The 12,500-nt window shown below is 33.3% G+C and overlaps 1 protein-coding gene across 2 annotated transcripts in view; it reads left to right on the top strand.

Moving 5' to 3' along the window:
• Positions 1-818: 818 nt before the first annotated feature.
• LOC106871116 (sonic hedgehog protein-like) overlaps positions 819-12,500 on the top strand; it is a 172,519-nt gene continuing 160,837 nt past the window's right edge. The window contains exons 1-2 of one of the 2 annotated variants that reach the window (XM_089363998.1): positions 819-2,449; positions 2,881-3,193. In XM_089363998.1, coding sequence (XP_089220124.1) covers positions 2,885-3,193 — 309 coding nt within the window. In that variant the 5' untranslated portion in view covers positions 819-2,449; positions 2,881-2,884. 2 annotated transcript variants of the gene reach the window in all.

The raw sequence follows: 12,500 nt of genomic DNA on the forward strand, positions 1-12,500 counted from the left end.
GAGTGCGTGAATCTAGGCGTAAGAGTTGAGGTTGGTTTGACTACAAGCCAATTGTTGTGGCTGTTGTTTCGCTCCAACTCAACCCCACCATCAAAGCCAGTCCAACCTTGGCCGTCCTCTCTTTTTTGGGGCTATCTTCAACTTTCAATATCAAGTGTGCGCCTTTTCATTTAAACACTGTAGGGTGTAATTAAGCTATTTGGCATCTATTACTAGCATTTTGAGCAACCACATAGAGGATTCCTTGAAGAAAAGGTGCGTAGCATTGTGTCTGAATAAGAGCGAAAATGTTTGTGTTTGTGTGTGCGGATTGGTGCGTGGACAGTGTATTTGTGGGAGAGAGGAAGAGGACGAAGAGGAGGCAGACGACGAGTCGGGGTGGAGGAAGGGCGACAGGGTGACAGACAGATACATGCGCGTGAGGAGGGGAAACGCATGCGGATGATACTGTCTGTATGTGAGAGTGAGCATTATTGGTGCGTGTGTTTGTGAATGTGAGGGTGATGGTGAGAGAAAGAGAAATAAAGAGATATTGGAAAAAGAAGATATGAGATAGTTATGGCAAGAACCGGAGAGAGAAGTAATAAAACAGTGGAAGGAGGTACAGTGAGAGAGAGAGAGAGAGAGGGGGGAGACGATGGAAGGGAGAGAAAGAAAGAGAGGGTGGGGGATACGAGAAGGACGGTAAGAGAGTGAGAGAGTAAGAGAGTGAGAGAGGAAGTAGGAGGAAATGAAGAGATTGGTGGGTCAGTGGTTTAGAAAAGTGTTAAAGACTACTGGAAGGTGAGGAGAAAGGGGAGGTGGGGAGAGAGACCGGCTCATCATCATCATCATCATCGGCGGCGGCGGCGGCGTCGTAACCGTCCTATCGCACCACCATCGTCATCATACGTCATTGCCGCTGCTGTTGTTGCTGCTGTTGTTACAGTCATATCGTCGTAGTGTGAAAGATGTGTGTATGTGTGTGTGTGTGTGTGTGTGTGTTGGAGACTATGTATGAGAGTATGTTTATATACATGAACAGGTATATAATTGGTGTGTGTGTGTGTGTGTGCATGCGTACGTGTGTGTATGTGTGTGTGTGTGTGTGTGTGTGTGTGTGTGTGTGTGTGTGTCACTAATCGACAGGTTCATATAGTTTACAACCTGTATTCTGGCTGTCTACCGTTTCTGACTGCAGCTCCAAATATTGCTTTGTTTTATTCCACTTGTCACCCGGCCACCACCACCACCACCACCACCATCACGACCGACACCACCAACAACACCACCACTACCTCTTCTTCTTCTTCTTCTTCTTGTAGTAGGACCACCATCACCCCCAACAACAACAACAACCACAATAAAACCAGCAGAGAGTTGAATGACGACCGAAGTGGCGATCACTCCGTCCAGCACGATGACAACAACAACACAACAGAACGAACAAGAAGAGCATTGCCAATAAAAAACATCGCAGCTCATCGTTAACATCTTCAGCTTCCTCAACAACAGCAACAGAAACAACAGCGCTAGCAACAACAGCGATAGCAACGCGAAGAATGGCATCGTTTCTTGAAAACCGAAAGTCAAAATAGAGAAGGAAATTAAAGATAAAAGAAAGAGGAAAAGTGGAGATTAATGCAAGTTAATTGATAAAAAGTAATGATTGCTGGCTAATTGAGCAGAGCACGTTGACAATAAGAAGAACATTAACAACCGCGTCGGTAGAAGAGGAGAAAACTATAAAATATATTTTTGTACACACACACACACACACACACACTCATCACACACACAATACAGGGAAATATACATATACATATATATATATATATTTATATACACATACATACATACATACATACATACATACTTACGTACACACAGGCACATATATATTTATATAAATACATATACAAATACATAAATACACGCACACATTCATATATGATTATATACAAAGATAGATAGATAGATAGATAGATAGATAGATAGATAGATAGATAGATAGATAGATAGATAGATAGATGACTAGATAGGTATAGTTACATGCAAATATGTGAACACATATAGAAATATATAGATAGATAAATGGAAATCTATCTGGTGTCTGTATATGTAAGATGAAAGATATATATGTGTGTGTGTGTATGAATTTATGTGAGTGAATATCTCTATATGTGTGTATGTGCGTGTGTATGTGCAAATCTATGTGAGTGAATATCTCTACATGTGTGTATGTGTGTTTGCATGTGTGTGTGCGCGTATGGTATTTAACACACACATAAAAAACAAAAATAAAGAAATAAAGAAAAGGCATGGAACATTAAAAAAAGAATAATCGACATATAGAGAAGAGGCGGAGGAGGGGTAGCGGAGGAAAAGGAGGAGGAGGAGGAACACGAAGAAGAAGAAGAGGAGAAGGGGAGGAGGAAGAGGATAAGGAAAAGTGAAAACTCACGGAAAAGTATATATATATATATATATATATATATACATATATATATATATATATAGTGTTTGTGTGCATGTATAACATATACATTCATACATACATATATATATATATGTACATATATACATAATAAAATATAATATGTAATAGACAGTATAAACGTATATGTGTGTATGTGCATTTATGTTTGTGTAATATATATGTATATGTAATACATACAATGTGTAGATGTATGTGAGCATGGTGTATATAATAAGTCATACTTCAAGCTTTCTGTGCACCGAAACACACACACATATATATACTCACACACACAAACATATATAAATTGATTTTGAGGGAGCAAGTTACCCAGAGCATTTTTCACTTCCTTCTTTCGTTCTTTCTTTCTTTCCTTCATTCATCTATTTATTTATTATTTTCTCCTCCTCGTTCTAATCCAGCACGATGCCGCAAAGGTCGCTTCGACATCAACTTGGAATGATCTTAGTGTTTTTCTTACTGGTAACAAGTCATTCTCTAGCCTGTGGACCAGGAAGGGGCCCCGGCAAGCGGCGTGGACCCCGTAAAAGGACACCTCTGGTGTTTAAGCAACATATTCCAAATGTATCTGAGAATACAGTAGGGGCAAGTGGCATTCATGAGGGCAAAATCACAAAGCCTGATCCTCGATTCAAAGAGATGGTTACAAACCTGAATCCGAATATTGTGTTTCGTGATGAAGAGGAAAACAATGAAGACAGGGTTATGTCCAAGGTAAGCCACAAACTATTCTTTTTACACTCTTATCTATCGATCGATCGATCTTTCTATCGTTTTGTGTGCGTATTTATCATTCTATAATTTCAATCTCTTACAATATATCTATATATCTAATTATTCCCTAGCATATCTAGTTATCAATTTTTCTCCTACACGTATTTCATATACATATCTATGCATATATATATATATATATATATATATATATATATATATATATATATATATATATATATATATATATGTATGTATGTATGCATATATATGTATATATATGTATGTATATATATATGTATATATGTCTATATGTCTATATATATATATATATATGTGTCAGTGTGTGTGTGTGTGTGTATATATATATATATATATATATATATATATACATATACATATATAGTAAATAAAAAAACGAAGAACAGACACAACAAAACAACAACGCGAGGACGTGGTACGTGTAGTGTAAATATTGTTAGCTAGATTTATATATATGCCTACATATATGTGTACACTTGTATCTATATTTCTATTAGTATGTTTATCACACGAAGCTTATCGATCTGTGTATGTCTATGTTTTTCTGACTATCTATCAGCCTGTATTTCTCTCTCTCTCTCTCTCTATCTATCTATCTACCTATATCTATCTATATCTATTTGTCTATTTATCTATCATACTCTCTGTCTATCGATCTTTATACACTTACAACACAAACGCATGCACACACGCATAAATATACATATATGTGTATATATGTATATATATATATATGCGTGTGTGTGTGTGTATGTATATATATATATATATATATAGATATATATATATATATATATATATGTATATGTATACATGCATCTTTATTTACGTATCTATGCATGTATGTGAGTATGTGTATGTGGGTGTGGGTGTGTGTGTGTCTGTTGCTGTGCGTACATCTAAGTTGTGTATAAATGTACAATGGTGCGTCGAGTCGTGTCCCTTTATGTAAACAGTCGATAGATGAGTGTGTGCGTCATATTGATAAGCGTGTGTTTGTGTTTGTGTGTGTGTGTGTGTGTGTGTGTGTGTGTGTGTGTGTGTGTGTGTGTGTGTGTGTGTGTGTGTGTGTGTGTGTGTGTGTGCGTAGCATGATCAAGCTTCCTAAAGTTCACTACGTAATCATTTGAAACTGGGTTCGATCTCAGTAAATTGCATCCGCGACATGTCTCTTCCCCTATAACCTCAAGTTGACTCAAGCCACGAGTGTGAAATTTGGTAGCCGGAAACTGTGTGGAAGCCTGTCATATAGATTGTAGTGATAGCTCAATGGTCCGGACTTGTTACGGATTGTAACATGCTGATTCAGTCTGATAATTATGTTAAGGGGTCGAATGCGCGTGCAATAATGAATTGTAAGTGGAAGTTGATGGTACAAAATCATCGTTGTCGACCAACGGAAGACCCCTTATACATGCATACACGCATAGATACATTCATACATATATACATACATCAATAAATGTATACATACATAGGGATACATACATACGTAGATATATATATATATATATATATATATATATATATATACACATAAATACATGTAGGTATGTATGTTTGTATATATGTACATGTTTGTATTTATTTATATATCTAAATATATGCATTATGCATGTGTGTATACACACACACACACACACACATATATATGTATGTGTACATATATATGTATATATATATATATATATATATATATATATATATATATATATATATATATATATATATATATATATATATATATATATATGTATATATATATATATATATATATATATATATATATATATATATATATATATATATATATATATATATATATATATATATATATATATATATATATATATATATATATATATATATATATATATACATATGTATGTATGTATGTACATGTATATATATATATCCACTTTTGGTAGAACAAACACGAGAAAACTGAGGCTGGATGCATATATATTCTTTTATATTGTTTTCGGTAGAAAGTTATAAAAGTGACTGAAGGAGCGAAAGTTCTGTGCATGGCACTTATCAAAAGTTTAGTGAGTGCCATGCACAGAACACTCGCTCCTTGGGTCACATTTTTAACTTTCTGGATATACATACATGTGTGTGTGTGTGTGTGTGTGTGTGTGTGTGTGTGTGTGTGTGTGTGTGTGTGTGTGTGTGTGTGTGTATATATACATATATACATATATACATATATTATATACTCTGCTTGTTTTTGTAGTTGTAAAAACTCTAAACGCAGTTATTTTTTATGGCTATGCTATGTATGTGTGCGTATGTATTTATGTGTGTGTCTCAGTGTGTATGTATGTATGTGTATAATAATACAAATAATATGTGAGTATATGCATATATACGTACATGTGTGTACATGCCTACAACTACGTGTATATATAGATGCATATCTAGGTATATTCATATATATATGTATATATATACATGATATATAATTATATATATATAGGTATATATAATTATACTAAGTGTGTGTGTGTGTGTGTGTGTATAGAGGTAGAGAGTCTGGTGTATGTATGTAGTTTTTAATGCATACACAGCTAATGAGTCTGTTTCTACGTGTTGCATATGTTTATATATTTCTCTGTTTTTATCACAGTAATTGTTTATATCTTTTCTATATGAACGAATGTGCGTGTGTATGTGTGAACGTATGTAAGTTTATCTGTAAATGTATATGCAGGTGTGAGTGTATATATATATGTTTGTGTTGAAGCTGCTAGTAGATCACCTATTATTGAAAATGATGATAGTTGTTATTTATTTATAATGATGTAATCAGAAACATGTACACGCGCGCGCGTACGAACACATATATAAATACATGCTTGTCTACACGCGCTGTACATGCTTCAGTATTCTCATACTCACATGCACATATGTATGCATATTACAGTAATCTTATACATACAATACACAGCGGTAAGAAACACCTAGATTTCTTCTAGATTTGCTAGATATAGCAGCGAATTTCCCTCAAACCATGAACCATCATCTTAAAAGACAGAAGATATATTGTGCAATGTAGTACTGGATAAAATGTATAAGAAATAAGACAAGAAGGTCATATATGGAAAGCTTTTATTGCAGGGTTTGATCATAGGGCTTCCTCAACCAAAATTCACATAATAATATATATCTCTAATATAGATTAGCAAACGCACATAAACCAATAGGTATGTATATGAAAGTTGAGATTGATACAAATGCATATAGACACGCAACACAAACACCCATACATGCATAAATATATATGCATGTGTGTGCGTGTGTGTATATATTTACTATAATCACATCACTACCGACATATATATATATATATATATATATATATATATATATATATATATATATATATATATATATATATATATATATATATATATATATATACACGCACATATATTTATAATAATTAGCATTTGCTATGTACACACATACATACATATATTTCTATGTGCATAAAAAATAAAGAAATGCGCATATAAAATTATTTTTGTGTTTGTGTCTATGTGTATGCATGTGTGTGTGCGTGTGTGTGTGCGTTTACACAACTGCAGTGCGTATATACGTTTTAATGGACATATGATGACATGTAATACGTGTGTGGTGGTAATGGTGGGAAATATGATTCCAAATTGCACGAGAATATATAATAAAGTACATAAATTACCATACATGTATACATATATGTATATGTACATAAACATATATATATATATATGTAGATATATATATATATATATATATATATATATATATATATATATATATATATATATATATATATATATATATATATATATATATATACATATATATATATATATACATCTATATATATATATATATATATATATATATATATATATATATATATATATATATATATATATATATATATTTATATATATATATATATATATATATATATATATATATATATATATATATATATATATATACACATAGATTTATGATGTGAATTCGTGTATCTTGGGAGGGTCATTACACCAACAATATTAATAACCATGCGTATATTTGTATAAACACATATATACATATATACATACGTATGTATATGTGCATAAATATATATCTATGTGTGCGTGTGTGCGTGTGTGCGTGTGTGCGAATGCATAAGGTTAGATCTGATTTTATATGGCTAGATATGTACAAATACATGCATACATACAGGCACAAGTATATACACACACATATATATATACATATAAATTAATATATAGAGAGATTTACATATACATAGATAGATAGATAGATAGATAGATAGATAGATAGATAGATAGATAGATAGATAGATAGATAGATAGATAGATAGATATATAGATAGATAGATAGATTGATTGATTGATTGATTTATATATATATATATATATATATATATATATATATATATATATATATATATATATATAAAGTGTATAACTGTATACATATGTACATATATTCATGCATAGATAGATACATAGATGGATAAAAAATAGATAGATAGATAGATAGATAGATATAATGTATAATACATATGTTCATTTGTATATACACATAATATTTATATGATTGGCTAACTTGTATGCAAGCTGTTCGCAGACTCGTTTAGAAAACAAAATATTACTCGTTCTAAAGCCCATTCACCTCAGTACGTGTAGGGTGGAGGGGAATGCATATGCACACACACACACACACACACACACACACACACACACACACACACACATATATATATATCTTCACATATGTGTATGTCTAGAGAGAGAAAAAGAAATGTATATATATGTACTCCTGTATTTATTTTTATAAGTATTATGTATGTGTATATACATATGTGTGTGCGTGTGTTTATATATACATATATATACAATTAGATATATATGAACACATACACAAGCATATCCATTGGTACATATGTATGTGTGTGTATATATATATATATATATATATATATATATATATTTATATTTACAAATACATGCATACGTATATATATATATATATATATATATATATATATATATATATATATATATATATACATATACATACATTGATAGATATATACATATGTATGTATGCGTGAGTGTGTGTGCATATGTGTGTGCATGTGTGTGAGTGTGTGAGAGAGAGAGGGAGTGTGTGTATGTGTGTATGTGATTATGTATGTATGTAAATATATACATACATCGATATATATGTGCGTATGTAATGTCTGTGTGTATGTATATAATGTATGTATATATGTAATGTAATAGATGTATGTATGTACGAATGTATGTGTGTACGAATGTATGTATGTATGTATGTGTGTGTGTGTGTGTGTGTGTGTGTGTGTGTGTGTGTGTGTGTATGTATGTATGTATGAATGTACAGACGTGTTTCGGCATGCCGCGCCTTGAAATCTTTATCACCTGTTAGCTTCTTTACTCACTGCGTCCTCTGTTAGAGTCGTGAAGTTTCCGAAATATTGCATTCGAAATGGCTTGGTGTTCAGCATGCTCGTTGTGACCAGTGAAGCTTGCCTTTCATAGATCACCAAAACTAGAAACATAAGGAATTTTCTTAAATCCCTTTGTTCAACCGATCAAGGTGTATGATGCTTTGTGTCTCCTTCAGAAGATTGATCTAAGTACAAGCTAAACGATTCTGTAGCTGTTTATTCGTATTCCAGGTTTGAACTTTCTATGTACGTTCTGCAGTATATCAGCCTTGGTAACTACCTTGTCGAAATATTTCATTCTGCGATTTTGAAATTTTGTTAAACAAGAAAACACACGCACGCACGCACACACGCGCACACACACACACACACACACACACACAAACATGCACACACACACACACACAAATTCACACACGCATACATATGTAGATATATATATTCTTTTATCTTTTACTTGTTTCATTCATTTGAATGCGGCCATGCTGGAGCACCGCCTTTAGTCGAGCAAATCGCCCCAGGACTTATTCTTTGTAAGCCTAGTACTTATTCTAAGGGTTCTCTTTTGCCGAACCGCTAAGTTACTGGGATGTAAACACACCAACATCGGTTATCAAGCGATGGTGGGAAGACAAACACAGATACACACACACATTAATATATATACATATATACGACGGGCTTCTTTCAGTTTCGTCTATCAAATCCACTCACAAGTCTTTGGTCGGCCAGAGGTTATAGTAGAAGACATTTGCCCAAGGTGTCAAGCAGTGGGACTGAACCCCGAACCATGTGGTTGGGAACCAAGCTCCTTACCACACAGTTACGCCTATGCCCATATGTATTGAAAAAAATAAAAGGAAGGAAAATGCCTTGAAAAATGTTCCATGAAAAGCGTAAAACAGTAATTAAATTTTTAACGAAGCAGCTGCCGTTTTCGATCGCTTAAAGAAAGCGATCTCATCATGCTGAAATAAAATGAAAAATAAATTGAAATATCAGTGCTTGAAATTCACACGTTTTTCTCAGATGTGTGTGTGTGTGTGTGTGTGTGTGTGTGTGTGTGTGTGTACATACATACATACATACATACATACGTACGTACGTACGTACGTACATACATACATACATACATACATACATACATACATACATACATATTGCATGCATAGGCACTCACTTATACACATTTCAATGCCTCGTTGCACAGTACCTCTCTTTATCGATGATATTTTATACACAGAATCACGAAAAAACGCCATTTTTGTAGCATATCTAATTGTGGAGTTTCCCTCCTTGAACTTGCTTAGGGCTAATCATCTACTCACTTTCCTAACACTGACAAAAGATAGCAATCAATTAGGCAGGCTTACGTTCTAGAGCGTTCGTTCTCGTTAAATTATGTCACTTGTGTAACAATGTCTTAATTTATCAAAATGAAAAAATAATGTAAAATTTATTAATTCGAAACTTTTAATATCCAAGTTTGATACGTGAGAGTTTTGCAAAATTTTAAGCACCAAACTAAAGATTAAAAATTTTAAAGGAAATAAGTAAAGAGTCGTTGTGAAATCACAGTCAACATTAAAAACAATAATGAATCGATCTGCGAAATAAACGTCGTCATGTAAAACTCTAGACTAACACGAACATACAATAAAATCATAGAGAAAAATATAACGATATATGTTTGGTTGGAAACATATCACAGAGACATTTGCTACTCTTCAAAATCGAAGGAGCACTAAAACTTTTATTGTTTCACCCGAATGATTTGTAAAGTTCAAGAAACAGCCTAATTTTCATAGCATTCGGTTAACAAGCAAATTTCCAGCACAGTTGACGGTATTGCAAAGAGCGGTAAATATCTACAAAATCAGAGGGATGTGGGCTATTTTGAAAGCGGTAATTCTTTAAATCATTTTAAAAGAAAGGTAAAAGTGACCGGCATGTAAAACATCAGAAGATCGTCTCACATTGCTGGAAATATCGCTGGAAACTTGCAGCTTAAGCGAGATTGCGCAGTTATCAAACTCCAAGAGCAATGCAAGGCGTCTCCAAATCTAATCTGTTTACTATATAGAAGAAATCTAACGGAAAATCTTAGGTTTCATACGATGTGTTTATTGAATAATTCATCGCACAAGGCATTTCTGCCTTTGGGCAAGGTACCAAATCACCCTTCACATCTCGATTCACTTCAAACGTTATTTCCACTGAAATCATTTTAATTCCACCACAACCATGTCACTACTGCAGCCTAGAAATCTTGAGTGTTATTTCAGATTTCATCGCAAAATTGTAAGTTAGTTGATTACAGCGATAATAAATATCAGTTGATCAAAGAATTCTGGTAAAACTACCATATTATATCAGCAATGGAAATATGAAAGACGTCGGAGAAGTTAAGTGTTCGATCTCTCAAATTTCTGGAAAAACTTGTATCCAAATATATTTAAGGAAATCTGTAGGATATTGGATGAAGTAGTTTCATTGAGCAATAGCTTTGAACAGATGGTACAGAGAGTAGGATTTGATTTAGTTGATGTGGATGATATTCAGAACCTTTTGCATGCTGAAAGGACACTTTACCTATGAAAACCTTAAGGAATTAGAGGAATCGTAAGTGACTAAGTTCAGATTGTGAAGAAGAAATTCTTCCCCAACTGGATTTAACAAAATGATCTTAACAAAATGATTTAACAAAATGATCTTAATGAAAGAATTCATATTCAAGTGTTGGTTTCTGTAAACGATTCAAGTTTAAATGAAGTCTGAAGTAATGGTAGCATTGAAATATCATATGGAAGAAATGGAGGTTCATAAGAAAAAAAACAAATGAGTTAGCATTTGATGCCTTTCCGATAAAGATAGATAACAAAAAACAGGAGTATTAAACCTTTTAATTACGTGATTTTTACCTCTTTCATGAACTAAAGAAAGTGTATTTTTACCTCCACCTTAGGTGGAGGTATAGTTTCAGTTGTGTTTGTTTGTCCGTGGACAAGATATCTCAAAAGCCGCTGGATGGATTCGGATGAAACTTTCAGAGATGTTTGGCCTCGCGACTGACACGAACTGATTAGATTTTTGGATCGATCCGATATCAGACAAAGATTCTGGCTTATTTTTTCGGTTCTTTACTTAATTTTTGAGAGCGGTCGGATTCATTTTTAGTATTCTTGTTTGTGAGGGCAGTCGAGTTTATTTCAGATATTCTGATTTTAAAAATCACCTCCGGCTAATCGTTGAGAGGACGTTGGTGTTGCCTTGGCGGAGGTTTGCGTTCTCTGAGTGCTCTTGTTTTTTATCAAATTACATACAACCTAGTTTGAAATAAATTGAATTATATATTATATTGTTCAAAAGATTGGTTCCATATTCGTAAAGACATTGCGGGCCAATTGTATGTAAATAAGCGTATATTTCTTTCAATAATTAAAAGAACTACGAGTCAGCGAACTGGCAGAATGGTTAGCATACCAGGCAACATGTATAGTAGCTTTTCGTCAGCCTTTACGTTCGGAATTCAAATTCTGCTGAGGTCCACTTTAACGTTTATCCTTTTGAAGTCAATAAAATAAAAGTAACAGCTAGATTCTGGGTTTAATGTAATCTACTTAGAGTCACCCCAGATATTGCTACCCTTCTATCAAAATTTAAAACCAATAATTAAAAGAGCCACAGGGCGGTGAACTGGCAGAATCGTTAGCATGCCAAGCAACATGCTTAGCGGCATTTAATCCGTTTTTATGTTCTAAGCTCAAATTCCACCGAGGTCGA

Source organism: Octopus bimaculoides, chromosome 16 (genome assembly GCF_046866305.1).
Source record: "Octopus bimaculoides isolate indiv1 chromosome 16, ASM4686630v1, whole genome shotgun sequence".
In the NCBI taxonomy this organism is placed as follows: domain Eukaryota; kingdom Metazoa; phylum Mollusca; class Cephalopoda; order Octopoda; family Octopodidae; genus Octopus; species Octopus bimaculoides.